This window comes from Agelaius phoeniceus, chromosome 1 (genome assembly GCF_051311805.1).
Source record: "Agelaius phoeniceus isolate bAgePho1 chromosome 1, bAgePho1.hap1, whole genome shotgun sequence".
Classification (NCBI taxonomy): Eukaryota; Metazoa; Chordata; class Aves; order Passeriformes; family Icteridae; genus Agelaius; species Agelaius phoeniceus.
The window spans coordinates 43,888,975-43,913,395 of record NC_135265.1 but is presented as its reverse complement, the minus strand read 5'-3'; the positions used below and the strand labels follow the sequence as shown (position 1 = coordinate 43,913,395).

The 24,421-nt window shown below is 39.0% G+C and overlaps 1 protein-coding gene across 9 annotated transcripts in view; it reads right to left on the bottom strand.

The window, feature by feature from the left end:
- The window catches only part of ATP2C1 (ATPase secretory pathway Ca2+ transporting 1), a 61,983-nt gene extending 38,884 nt beyond the window's left edge, over positions 1–23,099 (bottom strand). The window contains exons 1-2 of one of the 9 annotated variants that reach the window (XM_077177607.1): positions 22,509–23,098; positions 4,643–4,793 (exon numbers count right to left, since the gene is read on the bottom strand). In XM_077177607.1, the coding sequence (XP_077033722.1) occupies positions 4,643–4,648 (6 nt within the window). In that variant the 5' untranslated portion in view covers positions 4,649–4,793; positions 22,509–23,098. Of the gene's footprint in view, positions 1–4,564; positions 4,588–4,642; positions 4,812–4,909; positions 5,027–5,118; positions 5,244–5,343; positions 5,502–5,648; positions 5,799–22,508 lie in introns of those variants that run through there. The other 8 variants (XM_077177610.1, XM_054633808.2, XM_077177604.1 and 5 more) reach the window with 8 other exon arrangements.
- Between the last annotated feature and the right edge of the window lie 1,322 nt (positions 23,100–24,421).

Here is a 24,421-nt window from a genome sequence, read left to right as displayed (position 1 = left end):
TCTCTCAGTATTTGTTTAAAATAATGAAGCTGCAAGACCCCATAGCTGATTATATCCTTGACAGCTATGCACTCTCTTCATAATGCAATAAAATAAATTTCTAAGTAAAAAAATACTGAACTTACTGTTTACCACAGTTCTCAGGACTTAACTACTGTCAGTGTCAATTTAAAGGCAAATATAACTCAATGCATAATTACTCCACTTATGGTAATAAATTTTCTTATGGTTAGTATCAAGAAAGCAGCAACACTGTATTCACAATGCTTCTTCCTTTTTTTTTGTGAATTATGTATGCAGAAAATTTTTGATTTAAAAATATTTTAGAAGCCTCTGTAAAAGATTCTGTTGGTGGCATCTGTTAGTCCATTATCCATTTTATCCTTTCTAATTGTTTGGAGCAGAATGTTTACAAAACAAATAACTAGAAACAGATGCTTGTCCCTAATTTATACCTTGATTACTGCATTTTATTTTCCCTCTCTTCTCTGCATTGTAACTTTATCATGCCTTCTGGCTTCTACAAACCACACTGCAAATGTCAATTTTATCACCCAATGTCAATTAGGTATCATTTGAACTCTTTCCCTAGATCAAAAGCAGATCTCACAATTAAAAATCTATTTATTAACTTATGCCACTCTTGCAAAAGTCCACCATGGTATGTGGGTGAATTGATACTGAATGGAAGCCGTGATTATGTCAGGAACTGAGTGAGGCTAACAGGTCTCAGTCCTCTGTCCCTCACCATTTTCCACATTACCTAAACACTTCATGAACCCATTCAGTTTTCCAACTCAAGAAAGCAGCCCAACAAGGGCAAGGGGAAGGAAGGGCTGGGCTAACCTTCTGCCAAGTCTGCAAGCCAGACAAACTCAACAACCACGAGAGACAACACAACACAACGCTAGTGCAGGAACACGGCTCAGAAGCAGGATCTTTTTTCAGCTATAAAGGAGACCCTTTTATTCAGTCCTACAGAAAAGCACTCCAAGATGCTCAAAATCACTGCATGTGTGTCACTCTTCACCAAAAAAAAAAAAAAAAAAGAAAAAATGTTTCTCTTTTGTTGAATTTTGTTTGCATTTTCCTTATAGCAATGCTCCTCCTGCCTCACCATGAGATTATATATACCATAGACTCTCCAAGTAAAGAAGTTACAAAGGGAGCAAAATAATTAAACATACATTCTGCAACATCTGAACTCAAAGTGACACCATGTTAAATCACTTCTAGGTTATTATACATTAACATTTTCAAGTTACCTGCATGGGGAAAAAGGGAAAGAAAAGGCTAAAACTATCAAATGCTCCATCAACCAAACAGATTAAAGGTTACTCTGACTGTTCATTTAAAAAGGAAATACATGTTTCTAATGCATATTAATTCTAAGCTATAATAACTTAACAGTTATTTAAGTACTGTTTAAATATAGGAATAGAATTGGTCTTGAGTGAAAACTCACACTTTTTTTTTTAAAGAGAAAAATTCTCGTCTCTCACCTTAACCTCCAAGTTCAAAAGATGTAACTTGTGCCAACATAAGTGTAAAGTATTAGTTTCTAGCTTTCTACAAGCTGTAAATAGTAAAAAATTGTAATCAATTGACATAAAATTTCTTGTTTCACCTACTAATTTGTTTAGAATTCATCTGCACCCCAAAAGGAACTTGAACTGCAGCGGTAACACCAAGTCCATTTGAGAACCTCCAACATTTCCCATTGCAAATTTCAATCTGATTATTTTGGATATTACTTAATGAACAACTGATGATGCCACTCTGAAACCATTTAATTTGTTTTCAAGCCTCTGCTGCTGCAGGCATCCCTGCCCCCTCTGTTGTCTGTGGCATGTACACACGCTCCACCCCTTCCTTAGGACTTACAGCTGCCTAATCCATGATGAGCCAGTCCAGGGTGCTAAAACTCACTGCCCCCAAAACCCAAAATCTATTCAATGATCTTCAATCTGATAGCTTAGCAACTAAACCCATTTTTGTCGTTTAAAAAAACCCACCAAAACAAAAATCCACCACCCATGAAACCCTGGTCTGATTTTTTGCACACACCTTCCATATGATTTTGGGAAAATCTTTTTTGCAGAAAAATGTTACTTTGACCTCTTCCATTCAGGTCTTAATGATATGGAAATAAATCCTACCTAAAGGCCTTGAAAACAAAACAGGACTCCTATTTAACATTTTGTATTTGTGGTCATGGTCTGACCTCAAAGAAGCTCAAAGTCTATGAAACCTGTTCTTTATTTTTATGCTAAAAGGCAGACTTCTACAAGGTAATCCTGATTTAAACAAACAGCCTAAATCACAATCTAAAAGATGTTGATAAGAGGAAGAAAAAAATTTAAGACTACATTACAAAAAATTACTTCAAATGGCCTAGAGGTATCAATGGAGAGATCCAAAATTTACAAAATTATGTCTTGTCTATGCAAGACTTCCTTACCTGCCTACAGTTTAAGTAAAAGCTCCTCTTACAGAAAGAAGCCACAAAATTCACTTATGAGACTTTCCAAACACATACTTGAGGGAAAAAAAAAAAGCTTAAAAATATTCTAAATGCAATCTTTGTTATACAAGATTACAAAGATTTTTCAGCTGCAGCCAGGAAAAAATACATTAAAGAACATCAAGAGTGCTGGGAAGTTCCAATATGAAAGCTGTTGGTGTCCAGCTGCCTCAAAATGTCACAGTGATAGAAAAAGAAGGGCTCAGAAATACCAAGAACACCAAAACAGACAGTACACAGTTGTAAATATCCATGCCCATCTGGAGACTCAATTAATCATGAGATGAAGGGATATGGGAGCAGAAATAGTGGAGAAGAAGTAATTCATGCATTCAAAGAAGCACTTCAGTCTTTTTATCATACATCATTTTCTCCTACCCCATTTTGAAAACCCTCAATAAACCACAGCCTTCATTTCTGCCTTTGAAATATAGATCTGATCATACTTTAAAGTATTTTCTCCTAGCCATAGCCTTTTTTAATATTATTTCTACCATAGAAATAATACTAATTTTTATGTATAGTTCATTTATTCCATAAGAAATGTCATCTTTGTGCATTTGGAAGAACAGAACACAGAGCCACACTATCACACACAACTCGACTGTGCACTCCATCTATGACACACTATTTATTTGGCAACAGAACTATAAGGTATTAGAAGTCTTTCTGCCTTTTGGGTTTTGGGACACAGATACTTTTTTCCCTTAAGTGTGATTCCATTCAGTGGTATTATCTCTGCTTGCCTTCCCCCCCTCCTGGGCGTTGCCCATTCAAAACCCTTTTACTTGCAACAGTGACTGCAATGCAAAGGCACTGACCCCACTTCTGTCAGCTATCCAGCCTCTAAAAACAAAGACCAATCTTCTAGAGGTGCTCTGTGCACTTCAAAATTCCTGCTACCTAACAAGGTCCACACTCCTTTTACAAATATCCAGCTGGAGGCCATGATCAGTAGAATTTAAAATATTCTAACATGATTTTAAAGTTAGAGGAAAGTTCTGAAATGCCAGATGATAGCAACCTACATACACAGTTTTCAACACGGGTTGGATTTCACAACTACCACAACTTTCCAGTCATCCATGACAATCATAATTCAAAACAGAAAAATATCCAATAATAAAAAATAACTTAGGTCTACCCCTCAATCTCAATTCAGCTCTTCATTCAAATCAAACAATTAAAAAAAAACCTCCTCTTTTCAGAGAGGGGTGGGAGAAAAAGGGACATCTAACATGTCATGTAACAACCTGTAGCAGAGCAAATCCAGCAGCCACCTAAATCCCCACCCATTTTCAGAGAATAGTGATGACATAAAGGGGGGGGGGGGAAATATCAATGGTTCTTCCCTTATACACATAGTAATAAAAATAAATTTTAGAGATTTTCAACACACAGAATCAAACAGAAAGAGAAACATACAAAATGAAAAAAAAAACCAAATCAATAAAGTTCATAGTCACTGTCACAATGCAAAGTGGCTTTCAAGGTTCCCAGAGCATAAACTGAAGGCAACAGGAAAAAACTGAAATAACTCCCCAGGTTAAGTAATTTCCAAACTAGACAAGAAGGGGAAAGCATAATAGAGCATCTTTTTTCAGTACTCAAAACTTCAGTATCACTTTTTAATTAAATACTGTCCAAGAGAGGAAATTTGAGTAATTTTCAAGAACGTATAAATACAAAAAGTATTTCAAAGAAAAATGCAACTAATGCTTCTCAATCTCACCCTGAAATAAAAATTTAAGGGAACCATATGATCTAAGCAAATACCGAGCAACTAATGCTAAAAAGCTTCTGTCTAAATAAAATATTTCTATTCCAAACACACGGAACACTAAAACGCACAATAGATACTTTATATATGGAGAGAGAATAAAATCTCTCTGACAGTTCAACAAGCAGCAACACAAATAACGAAAAACGATGATGCTACAAATCTTAAAACCTCGAAATGCAGATCAAAATCCCTACCACAAGATTAGCACACGAGAGCAACCCTGCGAACCCCTGGAACGGTAAAACATACACACGCACCAGTAGGAGTTGTCACCAAATTGCATGCAAAAATCCTCTTAGCTCCAATGAAGTCAGTGACTCTGATGAGACCTTTACCTTCATTTTCCATCGAAATTGTACTTGAGTCGATAGTTACAAAAGTCTTTAGCAACAGCAGCGCTGGAGCGGGAGCGGAAAGGTGAAGAGAGAAATGCCCCAAGATCCCAGGCAATCACCGTGCTCCCTTTGCCCCCACCTGCAGCAACATCTGCAAGAGAAACCAACGCTAAAAGAGGAAAAAATCATTAAAAAAAAAAAAAAAAACACCACAAAAATCAAAATAAAAAGCCGTATAGGCTGCCCAGCGCAGAGCAGCACACGCACACCCAGGGAGCCCGCAGAGCTGTCAGAGACCACCGAGGATGAGGATTAGGATTAGCTGCCCAGCAGCTCCAGCAACACGGAGGAGCAGCGCCGCCGCTTCCCCCTCGCCACCAGCGCCTCCAACAGCCTCGTCCCGCCCGGGGAGGGGCGTTCGCTCCTAAAAATAAACCCTCACCCCAAGTAACCCCCCTTCCCCGCTCTGCCCGCACCCCGCATCCTCGGCGCCAGGCAGGAGACAGCGGAGCGGCGAAGGGAAGCGCTGCCTGCACGAAGCGACCCCCGCCCGCAGCCCCCTCGGCCGCCCGGCCCCGCCCGCACCGTAGCGCAGGCCGCGGGGCAGCGCGGGGGAGGCGGCTGGGGCAGCGCACGGAGGCGCAAGCGGCGGCTCCGGCTCGGTCGCCGCCCCGGCCCCGGCGCCCGGCCGCGCCTCTCACCTCGGAGTGCCGGGGCGGCGCGGCCGCATCCCCGCTCCGCTCACTTCCGCGGGCAGAGGCGGCGGACGGGGCGGGGCGCCGCGGCGGAAGGGCGGGCGGAGCCCACACACGCCCGCCGCCCGCGCCCCCGCCGGCAGCGCCCGCGCGGTGCCGGCCCCCGGTACCCCCGCCCGGCAGAGCAGCTTCACCCGCAGCGCCGGGCAGCTCCGCAGGCTGCGGGAGCCGAGCGGCGCCGTGGTTGAAAATGAACGCGTGTGAACGCCCTGCCCCCGCAGGGAGCCATGAGGCGCCCGCCCGGTGCCCACCTCGCCCCTGGCCGGGCAGCAGCCGCACGGTGCCGCGAGAAGGCGGATCCGGAGGCGGCGTTGAGCGGCCGGCGCGGGGAGCGCGGAGCCGCGGGCTGTGCTGAGGGGCCCGGCCCGTGCCCTCGGCCCCGCCGGGCCCGGCGCCAGCGCCGGCAGCCAAACCCAGCCCTCCTGGCGTGGGAAAACAACCCCGTCATTCCCGCCCGCCTCGGAGCGCTGCTCCGCCGCCCTCCCATGCCAACCGGGGTCACGCACATGGAGTAGAATCAGAATCATCAAGGCTGGAAAAGAAAGGCCTTTAAGATTATCCAGTCCAATTGTGCGCCCAGCACTGCCACTAAGATCCCTAGACCACTAAACTACAACACTCAGTGGCAAATCCAGACCCCTCTTGAACACTTCCAGAGATGGTGGCTCCACAACCTGCCTTGGCAGCCTATTCGAACACCTGATTGCCCTAAGAGTGATTTTTTTTTTTTTCTAATAATGGGAATCTCCCCAGAGTCATCTTAGGGCCTTAGGTAGCTCCTATTAGAGTTAACAGTACAGCCAGGCTAGGCTGGCAGCCTTGCTTGGTTTTGCGCCACCACATTATCATATGTTAGCGAAACAGATGATGTAAATGTTAGCAGAAAAAAAATCAACTCAATAAAACTAACTATTTTAAAGGTAGGTTTTAGCTACCAATTATGGAGCCACCAACCCTAATAACTAGTTGAATTCTGGGGGGAAAAAACGCTTTATCAACTCAATTATGTTCATCTTGACACCAAAGGAGTATTATTTGAAACTATAGTTGCAATGCTGAACTCTTCGGCTGGGGAAGTTTTTAAGTAAAAGTAACTTCCACTCAGATGATTCATTTTCATTAAGGTGTGATGTACACTACCAGTAAGAACAAAATACCTTTCAGATTTCAAGGTCAAAATCTAATGAAGACATGCTAATTGTAGGCTTTACACCCCATTTCTAAAGGAGCAGTGACAACATGGTCTGAAAAAAGCACTTGCATTGACATCTCATGATTAACGACCTGTCACCTTGGCTTTGTTTTTCTTTAGCAGCAGAAGAAACCAAACTCAGTCTTTGTCAGTTCATAAGCAGCATTTAACAGAACTGAATTTTAGCATTTCAAATCAATCTCACAACCCATAATAGCATGCCCCTGAAGCTAAAGAGCATCCTTGCTTCTTTGAAGATAACTTTGAGTGCTAATGTAATATAGATTTGTCAATATATTTTGAGAAGTAAAGAAGAAGTGTTGCCCTAAAGTAAAGGCTCCAGATATTTGCATTCAGGAAATTAAGATGACAACAGGCAGGTTAATAGTTTGGGATTACCTAGTACATAATTTCTGACCTGCCCCATGTAGTTGCCACGTTACTTGAGTATCTCCATGGTTACTCCATGAAGTATCCCACTACAAGGAGCAGTGACTGTCCTCTGAGACAGCACTTCTGTTAACCTGTATGAAAGCATATAAGAAAGCAACTAAAAACCCTTCCAAGACACTCATGACATGCTCACAGTTATAATGCCACAATTTCAACACAAAACTGATGCAGCCAACAAAAAAAACCCAAAAAGAACATTTACTTACTTTGTTAAAACAGGTAGGTCTTGCTTTCAATATCATATGCTAACATTAAATATTAAAACTTAGGTAAATATTTCATGGAGAAAACCCAAAACTTGTCAGTCCTAATACTGTCTACATCCACAACATGTTTGGACTTCTTTACATTGTAAAAAGTTTTGGGGAGAAGAGTGGGAATTCCTGAACATTACTGAGATTGTTCACAATTGAGACCTAAATATCTGTGCCAAAGTCTGCATACTAAGAAACATTCTGTATTCAGGTGTCTCACAAGAAAAGAAGTCAAAAGCAAGTCCTACTCTATAGCAACAACTAAAAAAGTTTAATCTTTGAGGCTTAATCTTTTTCACATTATGTACATCTACCAATATTACAGCCTGTGATGCTGCCAGGCAGCTGGGAAGTGCCACTTCAGCATTATACAAGGACTGTATCCATCCTTGAAAATCATATTACAGTTTCTGCTATATTCCACACATGCAAACAGTGGCTGTTTAATAAAAAATGCTCAAAGTATTTTATTTACAGCTGCTGGTAAATGTTGTTTCTTCAAAAATTCCATCCTTAATGTGGGCTTGATTCACAAGACTATTAGGACAGCCTTATTATCTTCAGGAAGCCTCATTAAAGTGTGTGGCAAAGGCATTATTTGGCAAACCAAAGCACATTATTAAAATATGATTGTAGAGATAAGTCTGAAATTAAAAAAAGGCTTGGCTTACAGTAACCTGTCATAGCCAGTTGTACTCACAAACTACAGTAATTGTTTTATTTCTTTTAATCTTAAAAAAAATCTTGCAATGAAATGCTCCTCTGAATTTCCAGTAAACAAACATGTCTAGCCCAAACAGAATAGTTCCAGTGAAAATACATATACAAACCAGAAAAATGTACACAAACAGTCCTTTAACTCCTTAAAGAGTTAGAATCTCTTTTTTAAAAAACTGCTTGAAAGGATATGCTGTACTGATAGGTTTGGGAGGGAAAAGACTGAATACTTGTGGTTGTTAGCATTTTATCTTTCTAATTCACAGACATGAAAATACTTCATAAATGCAAGCAAACCTTGTGGAAATAGGTTTACATTCAGGACAGCAGAGTTTCATGAGCATTCAATGGCAACTTAGGCAGCCCCCTGCCAAAGGCATTCTCCTTCTCTTGCTGTGTTACCAGGTCTCAATGCCACACAGCACCACCTTAGTGTTCTGCATCAACAAAAATGGGTTCCTGCCACCCAACCACCACCACCCCATCCCTTCCCTGTCTTTTTCCCCATGAAATTCTCATAATTTACCTCCTCTCCATGGCCAAGTCAGACTTTGCCTTCTGTAAGTGTCCGTCAGCAACAGGCAGCCACTAGATTATTTCAGACTCACAACCCCAAATTGACCCACACCTGAATTCATGTGGGAACTGATTCATATCTGAATTAACCCAACACATGAGTGAATACAGACTTCTCTAAATCAGAAGTGGTGGTTCTGGCACAGCCAAAAGGGTAGAAGAAGTATGGGGTCCATGGTACTCCTGCTTTCAGTACTTTCTCTTCTCCCTTAGGCTTTCAGGGCTAAAAACTAATGATTTGATAAATGGAACTGGTTGTCTAGGTTTTGATGACTTGTTGGGTTTTATAACAGGCAGCTGTAAAAAAGCATACATAATTTCTGTATGAATTTAGAAGCAACCCAAAATGCTGTTTTTAGCTGCCTTTCTATTTCTTCAGAAGAATCAAAGGCCTCTGGAAAGCTTGGAAAAATTAAAAAGTAGTAAATACATTATATTTCAGGAAGTACCATCAATCAGTTGGAAGCAAAAAAGGGAGAATTCACTCTAATGACATAAAACAGATAGGCCTTAACTTGCAGTTTGTTTATATGCAAGCTGAACTTCAAGTTTGGTTTAGTCTTTGGGATCTTGATCAATTCAGCTTCATCTCAATGGCTCCCATGTACTGCAGCACTACCAAAAGCAGAAAAATGTGTTTTAAACATAACAAGGATACCTATAACTGCATGGTTCACAGATTAGAGATTTATTGCAGAGAATTTTGTTGAAGTTACTTTTCAGACCATGACAGCATTTGAAATACATGTTGCTCTGAAGTGAGCTTCCAAATTCTTTTAAAGTATTGTTTTATAGTATCCTTCTCAAGATGCATTTGAAGTTTGTCAGTGTTGAGTAATGCTACTGAAATCTATTACAAATTTTGTTAATCTCATAGGAATTTATTTATACATTATAATAAGTGACATTTTTCTGAGTCATATCATTGATAATATCTTAATATGGACAAAGCTTTCTGTAGGACTTCAGTTTGGGTCAGAAAGGGCTAGTATATGATCCTACTGTCAAAAAAGGCTTCTCCACTGCTTGCTTGCTTTGCTTTAGGTTATAACTTAAACATCCCTCAATACACTGATCATAAATCAGCTTTCATGGAAGAAGAAAACTGGTTTCTGGTAAGATGGACTTCCATTTGATTTAATCAGATTTTTTGTTGTCTTTCATCTGCGAGTCAAAATCTCACCAGTGCTTTTACAGTCCTTTACAGAGTTCTTGTATGACTGGAGTCAGGATGGGGAGGGATGATACTGGAGCTTCTCATTTACATGCTTTAAACGGCACATCATTTGTAAAGCCTGTTACAAATTTCATCTCCACATCCTTTCTATCCATGCTTTTCAACTGATAGCAGATAGAAGCAATCACCTCATCCCCAAATGTTATGTGTGTATGTGTGTGTGTGTATAAAATCAGTTCAAGCTTAAAAGAAGAAAAATTATACCGTTTTCCCAGAGGAAATAAGTGCTCATTTAATTTTATAATCCTGAGCATGTTAGGATGTAAGAAACATAACTACAATTTCAAATTACCTTAGCTCAGCCATGTCTTGACACTGTGCAATTATGCTAATTAAGGAACTTTGGTTTATGGGAGTCTTAAATTATATTTCACTGATTTTTAAAGCACTTGAATTTAACTGTGTCATCCCACCCCTAAGCAGCATCCCTACCAATATTCTACGTTCAGAGAAGGGGTGCAGCACCACAGAATTTTAATTTGACATAAAATCAGGCTTCTATGATTGCCCTTCTGCTGGTGCCAAGTTCTGCATTGGCCCTGACATTTTCCTCTCTTGATAACCCAGCTCAGGAGGACTGATCTAGCCAAGAAGAAAGCCTGCCTCAAGAAAGGCTCTACTACTGAACTCCCAGAACTAGTGGAGGAAGGCAGTGTAAAACAGCGACAGGATTAAAAACCTTTAATCAGTTTGAACTGTTGCGAATGTATACTCAGAGCATTCAAGAAAATCAGGTTTAATCTATCCTTCAGGCAAAGAAAGTTAATTCATTTTCAGACCATAGCACTCAACTTATCTCAAACCTGCATTTCATCTTCCATACTTTTCTTCTTTAATACCTTCCATCTCACATGCATATTTAATATTCACCTGCTATTTTCTTCCTTCAGCTGCACTACTTTGAAATAGTTAAAAATATTAATTGCACATTTTCCAGAGAGGTTTCCCTTCCCTTTATTAATGACTCACAGAGATCTTCAGCTGTTTTCTTTCTGTTTTCCCCTCAGTGACTGTTTTCAAAGCTAACTACTCCAGTAAAAGTTTCACTGCTAATTTGGAAGCTCTCACAAGTGCCTCTATCCTATCTACTGGAGGCTTCACATTTCCAGAGACATTTTGTGAAGTAAAGATCTAGTTTCACATTGCCTCTAAAAGACAGCCAAGAAACATGTGCTCTATAATTGGAATATGCTGTGAAGCAAGTTACTATTGGAAGTCTTGGCTGAGGCAGGCAAAATGCCTTGTTAGGATGTCTGCTACAGGACAAAGACCCCACTCCTCTGCATTGCCAGCTGCAGCTACCATCATGTTGTGGCCTGAATACAGCAGAAGGTGGAAAACTCTTCCCTATGTCCTTCTAAAGGATTACTGCAATTTATTACATGGCAAAGAAGGCTTCACATTTACTTGTAAATTATTTCAGTTACGTTATAGCAAGCTGTCTGTGGTGGAGAATAAAGACATTTCAACAATGAAACTATAAACAGCTAAAAAAACCACAGCAATAGCAAAGTTTGAATTTAATTTGAATTGATTCAGGGTTAATGTGCCAAGAATTTCAGGAATGCTGCATATATTACTGACAAGTAAGCTTGCCAACACTCTCTTGGAAATTCTTCTTCAAGACTATGGGTGAGAGCAAAACAGGGCAAAGGTAATAGTGAGGAGCTGGCAGTTAATAAACAGATGTTTACATAGTTATACAATTTTGGCTACTGCAAGAATATGATGATTTGTTTGATAACACACTTAAGCATAATATGTTGGGCTGTGAAATTTTATTCAGACTCAGAGCCAAAAATGCTATCAAGTGAAAGCATGTGGCAACTTTTCAGGTTGGAAGGAATTAGTTACAAACTTTTGTTTTACCAGAGGGCCCATATACATTTTTATTTTTAGTATTACTACAAATTTCATGTAAATGGAGTCAAATATACAGAGGATTTTTTCCTCCCTTATGTCTTAAAAAGAGTGGTCTGAAGTCACATTTTTAAAGCTGGTAAATGTTACTGATAAAAGCAATTAATGTGGCATGCTTCTATTGCAACTATGTGCTCTATTGTAGAAACCCCTTACTTTAAGATAGATCCAACTGGTGAACTGAAAGACTAAATCTGTATTCAGATGCTTTCTTAGTCAAAGTTAACAATAAGACTGCAGGGGGAGGAATAAAAACTGCACACACAGGTTATGTAAAATTCAGAAAGTTAGTAAAGTACACTTAGAAAAAATACCCAAATTTAACAAGGTTGTTCTGACCTCATTCCCTATCCAACTACACAAGCTTGTGCTAGGACAAAGTGGAGGTGGGAGCAAGTGCTCAGCAGTGTCTCCACACCACTGCTAATGAATATCAATCTTCAGCACAAGAGAATTAAAAAAAAACCCCACACATTTCACAGAAGGCTCCTGTCTGCCTTGAAAATAGGTGCTAAAATATTACCCAGCAGCATCACCATGTTTAGTAGCCTAACTCTAAATAATAGCTCACATGTTCAGTTCATGCATCTCCAAAGGCTGGATACAGCCCCAGCTGAAAGTGACAGGAGTGGATATGGGAGAGACAAACCCCACAGCTATATCATATAAATTGGGAGAGTTTATTCCAGCAGCCTGTTGCAATGGGAAGGTTAAAAGGGCCCTGAGGTGCCCCTCTGTCTCCCAGTAATTCAGCAGCAAACATCAGCTGCTTCTGTGCATCTGCAACAAGCCAAGAAGCACCAGAGGAGGATTTAATTTAAAAAGAGTTGAAACTCGTATTGTAGGCCCTCCTCCCCACCATCTGGCTAGTGGGGACATTCAGTACAATTCAGCATGACAACTGCCTATTCAGAAGGAAGGAGAAAAAAAACATTTCTCATTCAGGAAAAAAAATTGGGCAGTTCCCATTCCATCTTTGAGGGCCTCCAGCCTAATCCAGATCTGTTGAGGAGTTCTGAGGATACAACTCTATAATTAGAGTACAGAAACTGGTAGTGATAAATCAGCCAAAATCTTGTTTCCTATTTGAAGTTCAGGCTAAAAGTAAATTTTTGCCCTGAATTTCCCATATACTATTTAGAACTTGACCAGAATATTTTGATATCTAATGAGAGGCATGGTTTTTATCCTACTTCTTTAATATGTCATACAATAAATTTAAGGTCAGAAGATTATCTTAGGTTGTTTTAAGATACTGTTATGAGAACATATCTATCACACATCACATCAATATATTGTACCGTTTATATTTATACGATTTCTATTATATCTATGATTTACTTAATCATAAATTTGCTTATCATTAGTTTATCTATTATTATGTTCTACCAAATAATAAATCTATCCAGCCATATATCTATGACTTATTTAATATGCAGAAATGAAACAATACCAAGATGTAAATCTTTCTGATTCATCAGTTTCTCACCTGTGGAAAATCATCCATGAAGAGAAAAACAAAACAATCATTGGGAGCCTCTGACATTGTAGTAGCAACATGGATTAATCAGAAATTACTTACGTGTCTATGCATTGAGAACCAAAATCATGATTTTACTTCTCTTGGAGTTGCAAAACAGGACTCCTGGAGTATTTTCTTCATTAGATACAGATTTCAGTAAGCCAGGTGCTTTTAAGAATTCATCTTTCATGTCTCCCACAATTTTCACTCCAAATTGTTTTCCCTTTTTGAAAACTTGATCTTTGGTTGTTTACAGCCTCACATCTTCAACATTTATGTACAGTGATGCTGTTTTACTCTTCCAGGGACAGATTATAAAGGATGTAGAATAAACTAACCTTGGTGTTGCAGTTTTTCCTGTTTATAAAGTCTATTTTATCCGAAACTATAACCTCACTGCAATATCTAAAGAGAGAGCTAGGTTTGAATAAATTAAGCTTTGCATCAATTCAGCTGTTTCATCCTACAAAGTGTAATCAAGATACTGCTTCTAGGGTCAAAGCACAAAGAATGCAGAACTGTAGCAAAGAAGCTGAAAATTGGTGAGGAAAAATAAAGTCCATTTTCAGACTTGCCAAAACCTCTAAAACGGCATTTCCTTTTGCAGTTTGTAGCAAAAGGAATACCACCACTTCCTCCACCAAGCCCTAGGCCACCTAAAGAAATACATCCACACTGAAGAAAAAAACCAAGCGACTTCATTCTTGCAACTCTGCACACAATGGATTCTGATCCAAATGGGAACTTCTTAGCAAACATTTTCTGATGAGTTTCAGATTTATTGCAGGTTCACAAGCACTTCTCTTTAAACACAACTCTTTTATATATACATATATATATATTTAAATGATTTTGAAGTAGCCTAGTCATTGGTGACAGTAATTCCAAGCAACCTTTTAAAATAGCTGTGGCATGACATCCTGTCCTTCCATGTGAAATTAGCCCTGCCCAAATACAGAGCCTTTTGCAGCCCTGTAACTGAAGGAGCAGCTACATGAAATTTGGTCAGGTTTAAAAGTTTCCAGCAGCAATGCCAGCACTTCTGAGTCCTATACATAGGATGGCTGCAAATACTATTTTATTTTAGCCCACAGTGAAAATGCCTTGTGTTACTATGAAAGACAGCCACTATTATTGAGATTGCTTTATAATAATTCAGGTTCCTTGCTTTGTCTTCAGGGTTGGGCGTAGGCTGTAGCTGCCCATAACAAACTTCCTGTGGATGCAAAGCAAATACCATAAAGAGGCTTTGACATGGCATGAATGCCAGGGGAAGGTCACAACCCAAAGCCTGATGCCTATAACACTGCTGTGTTTAAGCTTTTGTAGTTCCTGGGCTTTAATATTGTATTGTTTGATATTACAAGCTAGTTTGTGGAACGGTGCCATTATATCAAAGAAGTTTGCCTGTGCTGAAAAAAAGCTTCTAATCCTTTTAGTTGAATAGAAAATCTGGAAGGCATGAACCTCAAAACTTGAATAGAAAGGCCAAATGAAATTTCTCTGAAAAGAAATCAGAATTTGAAAGGGTAATTCATTTTTTTTAATGGTTGTGATTGACAATCCTGGAATTTCTAACACTCAAAACCATTTTCACCTAGCTCTTTTTAATGCCTCTTGAGCAGTTTCTGCTCTGATTATTTTTAAAATATGGTTTAAAAGTAGCACTGCTATATTTCTGTCTAATTTCCTGGGGAGAAACATAAATAAATATATGTGTTACTGGGTGCTCATGAGCACAATAATTCTTAACTGTAGCACATGGTCGGTACATCTGATGATACAAGAAGCTAATTTGATAGGGCACAGCTGAGGAAATTCAGTTAGGAAAACACGAACCAAGCATCTGTTTTCTTTGACTGTCTCAGAACTTTAAATGCTTCCTAAGCTTTGTTGCTTTGTTGGGTTCCTTGTCTTTTCATGACATTAGAAATGCTAACATGAAGGCTCCAAAAATTAAATCTAATCCATCTGTATCTGGCAGACATATTCTTATATGAAGAGAGGAAACAGTGGGATAAGACAGATTTTTCTTATAGTTACAAATAATTTGTTTCATTTGTAATCAAATAAAGCTTCAGTAATTGAATATATATTAGTTTTCAATTTTTTTCTTTTGGTTTTCAATCTTTGACATACTTGTGTTTAAATAACTGGCAGAACAGTGCATGTAAATAAAGCTATAATAGTTGAGCTTAAGGATTAAAGAGAGAATAAGCTTTCTATTGCACAGCCTATTCTGTTAAGGTTTTTCATTTCACTAGGTTTGAGTAGTGGCAGTCAGCCTGCCCCACTCCCCTCCCTTCCCAAGCAACACCTGTCAGCAGCAGCCATTCACTCTTGATACTGGCCTAAGTGAAGAATTGTCAAAACACAGAATGGTTTGGGTTGGAAGGGACCATACCCTGCCGTGGGTAGGGACACCTTTCACTAGGCCAGATTGCTCAGAGACACATCCAACCTGGCCCTGTTTGATTGATGTGATTCCTGTGTCACAAAAAGTGCCTAAATTAAAAACAGTATTTCGGGAAATGTACTACAATCCTATTTAAAATGTCAGTGGTGTAAGATTTCTTCAGAAGATCATCTCAAACTTAGACTCCAAAAATAAATGAGCATGGACCATTTAGATTCATACTTTTACAACATATTAAAATAAGAATTTGAATAAACCATTAGGCAAGAGCTGCCACAGTCCATCAGCAGCTAGATAAGTTCTGTGATTTCTTTTTGGAAAGCAGCTCCTTCTTGCTTTTGTGAAAAAGGCAGAAGCTCAGTGCCTTGTGATTAGGATCCTTGCTTAGCCTAGTGGTGTCTTCAAGTGGTTTATATTAGTTGCTGGTTTCTTATAGCAACACCAAAACCTGCTCATCTTAAAATGTCTCTGTATAGGTAGACATAGCATATGCTTGAAAAAATGTCTGGTCATGTCTGTCCACAAAGCAGTGGATACCCAGCCTATGGGTGAAATATGAGATGGTGATTCAACAAAGATGTTTATCTGAAAAGGCAAAACATTCAAGCTTTGATGCCACTGATCATAATTCAAATAAAAAATTTGCTTTGAGTAAAAAAATGAAGAATCTATACATCCTTGGAAAATTTCATAGAGTCCTGACAGGGATTTCTATATGACTACAGGAGAAAGTCTAGCACAAAGCCAAATTGGACCAAATGGGGATTTTTTCTGATGCAATCTCTCAAATATTGATTTAAGTGAGCTTAGGAGAAGCTAATGTGACTTAGGAGAAGCTAAAGAACACACCTAAGCTACCCATCTCTATCAGAAAACTTAGAGTTTTCCAAATGAATTTGTGAGCTGCAAGGAACTGTTAGTAATTGTTTTGACACAATGGATATAAGTATAAAATATTAAACAACATAATATCCATCAGCCCCAGAGAATCCAAGTATTAAAGATTCTGGTGATATCACATCCCAGGGATACACAGCACTTGGAGCTTTTTATGCTTCAGAACACAAATAAGAGAAATGAGGGAAAATGTTTCATTAGGAAAATTAGTCAAGCCTCTGTTTAACCACAAAAATCAGAGTGCCTTAGTCATTTAAAGCAAGCAGCATTTTTAAAGTGTCATCTTAAATTTAACATATACATTAGTTTTTATATACCAACAAGTAAAAATACCACTGTTGTAAACAAAATTAACTAGACATGATAAAGCCATTACAATTAACTTTAATAGCTATACAGATTTCTTAGCTTTGCTAGTAGAGAAGTACTATGTCATTTGTAATACCCATGTATTTCATAAAGAACTTATACTGTGAACCTGAGGCCCCTGCACCAAACGTCTCTTTAGATACAGAAATCTTTAGAAAAGGAAAACAAAGCCAGAGTGCCTCTCTCTTTTCTTCCTTTTTTTTTTTTTTTTTGTAAGCCAGCAGTAGCACTTGAACTATCACAGCCATAATAAAAGCATTATCACTGTTACAACGCCAGCAACCACAGATGCCATCTCTGCTGAGAGAAACATCTCTCCACACTAAGAGACAGCATCACTTCCAGCTAGAGGTTAACCTGTGTGGAATCTGAGGTATTGTTCATCTCAGAGCAGAGATCAAGTGCCAGCTATTTCAGCAAAAGCTGCCAGATCTTTCACTGGATGAAGTCATGTCCTGTTCAGACCCTTTAGCTGCATCCTCAGTATCTCTTCTCCAGGCTAACTAACTAGATGTCTGAAGTCTTTCCCACTTGGAAGAGCTGATTCTTGCAAAAGTCTTAGATTGCCATATGAAATGTGTACTTTAAAATGCCTGTAGTCCTGTAATTTCAGGAATTGTGTGTCAAACATATGTCAGATTCAGTTACACCAATGTTGCTTGGCATACAACAGCTGCCTTTACAAAGTTGAATAGTGCCAATTTGACTCAACTAATGTAGATTTTAGAGCTGTAAGGAATTATTTATTTTAGTCTGACTGCATATGTAACAGAGACCTTCCACCTGTAAACTGTGCACAAGGACTATAACCTCTATTTCATCTGTATAAAGTCTTTTATAAGCATTTCTAACCACAATTTCAGAGTATGGGCTGACCACGGATAAATTATTCCAGATGTTAAATACAGATTGAAACTTTATATCCTATTTGCATGCAGCCTGTGAGCTTTTTTTCTCCTTGATTAAAGACCCATCCTTTGTGAGCACTGTCTTCTTCAAAGATTGTGTTAAATCCTCAGTTACTTTGAGATAAGACCTTGACTTGAACAGAGTTGCCATTTTGGGGAAGAACTAAAGATAAGGCAAAATAACAATGCACTAAACAAGCAAGCATCTGATAAGCTCTGTTAGGAGAACATCCTCACAAGAGGATCTGTACACTGTTCCTACTCAGACCTTAGAAGGACTTACAAATCCTGCCCATCACAGTTACAACAGAGACTTGAAGGAAAGGAAGCTTAATACCACTCAGCACAGATGCTATTTTCTAATTCTACTCTCAATTCAGCCACTGCTTTTTAAATTAATTTGATTGGAAAACTTGAGATAGACAAATATGTTCTAATGGCAATAGCTCTCTCATGACTAGGGGAATGCCCTTCCTGGGCTCCAGCAGTCTGATGTCCTCTGGTTGACTGAATTATAAACTGACTGAGCTGGAGCAATCAGCCACTACCAGGGACAGGAGTAAAGGCTGTTCTCGGTTACCCTCTCCAGGGTAGGCTTTGGGAATTATTCTTTTCAATATTTGAGAGGTGCAAACACCTGATGGGAGCTTTTCCAGCACACAAAGTACTGCTGATTATTCTCCCCTGCGTGATCTCTTTGATGTAATGCTGCTCTTAAAGGCACTTTTAATAGGATGCCTCCCCTCTTACCAACCAGCCTCATTTTCATTAAGTGTGTGGGTGTTTCACCTCTTTGAGACTCTCTATCCAGGAGTTCTGCAGTTACTGGGGGAAAGGGGCAGATATACAGTTCACTTTCTTCAGAAAAGAGGCTAAGAAGGGTTGTGCCAGAGCAGTTGTGTTAATTGTTAAAGAAACATAGTCTCAATGCCAAGCACAATGTACAAATCACTCCATGCTGCCTCAGTTCTGAGCTCCCAAAGCTCATTTGGTAGGTTCCCAAAAGGATAAAGCCCCATCTGCTAATTCTCCTGTATAGAACCTCATTGATGGTATCACTCTTATGCATGAATTAATAGCTAGAGAAATTACTTTAGCATTCATCTTGTGGCTGGTGTGTGGCTGAGCAATAATTCTAAAGAAATATTGGCTGGAAAGGATGTAAGAAATGTCTATTTCCTGCTGGGATTCAGGAGGAAAGATGGTGGTTTCTCTGCACAAAATGTTGGTTCTTCCATTTCCTTTAGCATTGGTCACACACTCTTTGGAGACTGTTTGTGAATGAAAAAAGCATCCTGTAGTTTCTTCCAGGAAAAGATTTTATCTGAGTCCAGCTGGAATTTTCAACAGGAAGTCTATGCTTTATGGTCATGTTTTGGAAAGAGGTAACCTTGCAATAGTCTTGAAAAGTAATTTCCTCAAATGTTAATGAGATATACTCTAACTAGCAACAAAGGCAAAAGAAAATAATTTCTTGTTTTGCCAAATGAATTGAAAATTTTTTTCAAGGAAAGAAGATAATTCTGCCAGCATAAACACCATTAAATAAGCCACATACATGCCTTCTATTGTTTTTTATCGAAGCAGAGAGGCCGCTTAAACATGTTGAAATAATAGGCCTTTTATGTTTGACAGGAAAATAAGTGGCATGTTTCATTGCCTTACTCAGACTGAATTAATGTTAAAAACCTCACACCTTCCAAGAACTTAATCATAATCATTTTAATGGAAAAATTCAATGTATAGAATTAGATAAGAATTGCTCTTAAAAAAATACATATTCTCCTAAGAAAAAGCTATAGAGGTCTAGATAAAAGCCTCATTTAACCAGAATTACCTCCTAAACTCAACTGTGCTGTTAAAATGTCACTTGCTCTCAAACTCTTACCATGTAGCCACAAAACACATTTGCATGCCGTTTCTATAAGGCTTGTTAAAAAGCTTTCAGATTTCTTTGCTTTAAAACATTCAAGTTTGAATTAAAAATAAGAGAAGAATCTCAAAGATCATAAATAATTCCATTATTGGATCGTACTCATACTCCCTGAGGTCCATGCTCCTGGGCCTTGTGTGTTCAGTCAGGAATGATTCCAGAAGTTGATCCAAGAAAAGAAACATTTAATACACTGCCAGTTTTGAAATAGTCTTCTTAAACCATATTGTATGGTTTAAGAATTGAAGAGAGCAAGTTTATCCTTCTTAGTATAAGTCTGGATGTTCTTATCTATACACACGTCCTTCTTATAATCTGTTTATGTCTTGGACTTCATGAAAAGCCCTGGTAATTTCCAGAATCTATAGTTTCTGAACAATACACATTTATTTCCCAGCTTTAGTGTTTACTGAGATATTTGATGTCTAATGCTCTTACTGATGATCAGTTTCTAAGCAACTGGTAAACAGGATTTTTTAGTTGTCAGTTTCCAGAGGAAATTGCAACTCATTAAAGTGAGCATGCAAAGCTAACCTCAGATTGTAGCCATTACACTTATTTTAATGTTGTATTTCATTTAAAATGTTTGATCAGAGAACAAGTCTCCTAGGATGCATAGCTTTTCTGGAACTCCACAGTGAACAGCAGTTCTTCAACAAGCCTCATTACATTCAGTGCACAATATCAAGCAATATAAAGAGAACGAATAGCAGCATCACATTCAGTTCATTTTATATTGATAAAGCTTTTTGTCACAGGACTAACATGCTAATAACCACATCAATGCTTGTTTTGATTAAATGGATTTCTTCCAGCAGTGGAAGCAGAAGTGACAGAAGTATAATGCACTAAGGATATTCACATCCTTATGCAGGTGGAATGATTAAATTTAGCATCAAGTTACAGGTTGCTCTCTAATTCAATGTCTAATTTTTGCATTCAATTCCACCAATGAATGTTTAAGTTACAACTGGCCTGTGCATCCTCTGAAGTTCAGCTGTCAGGATAAATCTGGAACAATTCAAAAGTTATTAGCCAACTAGCCCTGGATGCATCCTTTGCTTGTGATTTTTGCCTCTGTGACTGGACAAGCACCACTATGTGCATCAGACAAAATTTATCAGAACAGAACATGACAATAGCACAGTTAGAATGTGCTAAGCTCTCTGGAACCTAAATTTAATGCCCACTGAGATCAGAAAAGGGTGAATAGTGAGAAAACAACAAAAACCCTCAAAGAAAAATGTCTGTATCTACTCATAACATTTATTAAAAGACATTCAGTCCGTGTTAAGCAAACCATCCCAAGGACTTACCCTGCAAAAGAAAAGACTGTGATCCTCAGAAATAAAGAGCTTATTTTCAACACCATGCAGGGCAGCTCCCAGAGCAAAACTGCACTCTGTGTTTGTAGAGTCAAAGCAGCAAGTGTTACTATGTGGTGAGCATCAGCCCTGCCAACATCTGACAAACCCAAGGAGAATGAACACGATGTTTCTTTAAGCATGTAGTGCTTGAGCTGTTAGCCATTGTAAAAACATTAGAAGCAAGAAAGAAAATAATGAACATTACTGTACCAAAACAGGAAAAGCAGATTTCCTTCCCACCCACCCCCTGCCAGTTACAGCCCTGGCACTTTTTATTTCCAAATTATATCATGGCAAAGGAATGTGTCTTCCTTTGCCTGATGACCTCTGATTTGGAGAAGTACGCTATTCAGCATAATTTAGCACACAGAGAACAAAGAAGTTTAACTGTTTCAAAGGAATGCAGAATTTCAGTTCTTGTTATAGCTCTTATTCTTCTGAATGCTCATCACACAGCTTAATATCCAGCATATATTGGATGAAAAGGAACAGTAACTCATCAGCGACGGCCTCATTCCAGACTCACCCCCTTCTCCCCCTGCCCATGCAAAACAGCTTCCATTTCCTTGTGAAACAGCAACAGCTTCAGATTGCAATTCAGTTCTCCTAAGGATATTCATGTCGCATTTAAGTCAAGAAATCATGATCTACCAAAACATTTAAGAATTCAGGTTACAAGCCCTACTGCCAAGACTGCAACCTTTTATTTAAAACAGATTTACATGACAAAGGGCCAAAATACTGACCAGTGCCTACACCTGATCTTAGAAGAATGAAAATCTCTTAGAAAAGATAAAGCCTTTACAGAACAGAGAACAGCAGAGCATAAAGCTTATGGCTAAGAAAAGAGTTAAAAGAGGGAAAGTCTGGTTTATTTTTTTATTTATTTTATATACCTATTTAGAAATTCATTTTGTCAAATATACTCCCCTTATCATAACAAGCAGATTCAAGACTATGTTAAATATAAAGAAGTTTAACAATTTTTTTTACACAGCTAGTATGGAGATGAGTTGTTCAAGATGAACTGGAATTACACTGAAAACAGCTCATGACAGCAGTGAAAGATGGGCTTTTGTGATCTTCAAGAGGCAGGTAATGACTACTTAAGCTTCATGGTCTCAATGCTTTAAGTCTCCAGCAATTTCCTCAGAATCAAAAATTATTTGTTCTCGGAGAAATTTTTTTCAAATTCACAGTGCTCTCATAAAATCCTAAATAGAACCATTACTCGCAGATACTGACATTTAGAAAGCAGTGCAGCTAAACTTGTGATCCTCCCCTTTAAGATATGGATAGATCACCCCCAGGGTTACAACTGAAGTAGTGCTTTTTTTAATTTGCTTTTACCTTTTCTTGAATCCTCTTGGCTTTCACTGTCGATATAAGTTTCCAAACTGCATGGATAGGAAGCTTTATGAAACAGGAGAAGACAGATTTATGCAGCAGATTATCCATAATTTAGGCAATTTCTCTTACTGCTTCCCTGTTTGGAGTTCTGAATGCATGTTTTCCTCCTCTTCCCAAAGACTCGTAGTCCTCGACTGTTGCACAATCCTTTTCTGCAGAGCAACTGGTGAAAATCAAAACATCAAATGCAGAGCCTCCAACAAATGACTAGTGTTAAAGTGCCACAAGGGCAGTGTGAGCTGCAAGAACTGAGGGGCAGTTCTACCAAATGCAAATCATTTCCCTGGCAGCCTGCTCAAATAGCTCTACTTCTGGTAAGAACATTCTGCTGCAAAATCAAATAACAGTAACCAGCTCCTGATTTCTCCTAGTCCCCCTAATGCCTGATGCCTCTTAAAGCTTGTTCAGCTGCAGTAAAGAGGATAGAAAACTGCTGTTTCCAGCACATTCACCCCTCCTCCTCAAGCTGTATTTCACTGACTGCACTGTCTGGTTTCACTTTTGTTTCACACACAATCCTGTTATGTGGATTTCAGTCAGATTAATGCATTCGTTCATTCCCCACTTTCTAAACTGGAACTGCAAGGCACCAGTTACAGAGCGTAACAGTGCAAGCTCAAATAAAGCTTAGCTTGCAACTAGGGGCTTTGCCTTGAATCTTACCTGCAAACTCATTTCCTTTCAAGTCATTACATTTGTCTTTATGACCCCTTCTCTACTTTGCACTTTTGATCAGGAGACAAGTATTTGTCTGGCTTTTGTAGTGGATAGAAAAACGGCAAAGCACATTTCCATCAATTATCATCCTAAGTTCTTGAGTTTCAGAGTTAGGGAAGTTTGGGTGGATGTCTTCCTCTCTCTGTTGTTGTTGTTGACCTTTTATGCAGAGAAATCACAGAGCTGGGTTCTTATTACAGTAAAGCAATTCAGTCCTTGCTACAACTCCAAGTTTTTTAAGTCTTTCCCAAGGTATTTCTCTGTGCATAATAAATTATTTTAAGGTCAGTCCCTACCCAGCCCATTCTATGATTCTATTATTTACATCTTGGATAGTGCTACAGAATTTATCCTGAAGCTATTAAATACAGCTGCTAAAGACTAACCAGCCAGAGAACGTTATGTGCCTCCTGCACATCAACATTTGTGGGAGGCAAAAGAAATAATTTCTTTACCTTGTCAGCACAGTTTGTGGAAAGTAATCCATATGGTAGGGAAATAATACTGCTTTGCAGGACTCTTCTTCCACTCCTCCTTTTCAGGTCTCACAGCTACAAAAAAGCTTTCAATGCATTCAGGAAAGAATCCAGGACAGATTTACATGTTTGTTTTCAGTGTTAACTCATCCCACACTACTTGCACATATCCCTCCCTTCAGGTTTGATGCTTGACACAGGCAAACATTCTGACATTTCATGCTTGGAAATGTGCCTTCAACAAATCCTTTTTGTGTTCCTAAATGACTGTTTGGCTGCTTATATTTCAGCCCATCTGTTTGGATGGCACCAAGCCTGCTTACAAGGTGATCTTCCTGTTTCACTTCCTATCCAGAAATGCCAGCCAATTTTGGGCTCTCGGCACAATACCTCTCCTGCCCTCACTTTGGTACAAAGCCCTGCTGAGTCAGAATCACTGTTCCTGTGCTTTTTAAAATTTGTTGTCACTTGTGTGATTCTGACCACCTGAGCAGCAGAGGAAGAAAACTGGAGTTGTCAGCACTGTAAATTGCCAAGTGCACTCGTTACTGTGATGCCAGGAGGATGTTACAAAGATCAGTGACATATCGTAGCATGGGAATTTTAATTGCTCTGCAAAGCCAGGGTCCCTGCAAACAGAAGGACAAGAATAGTAAAAGG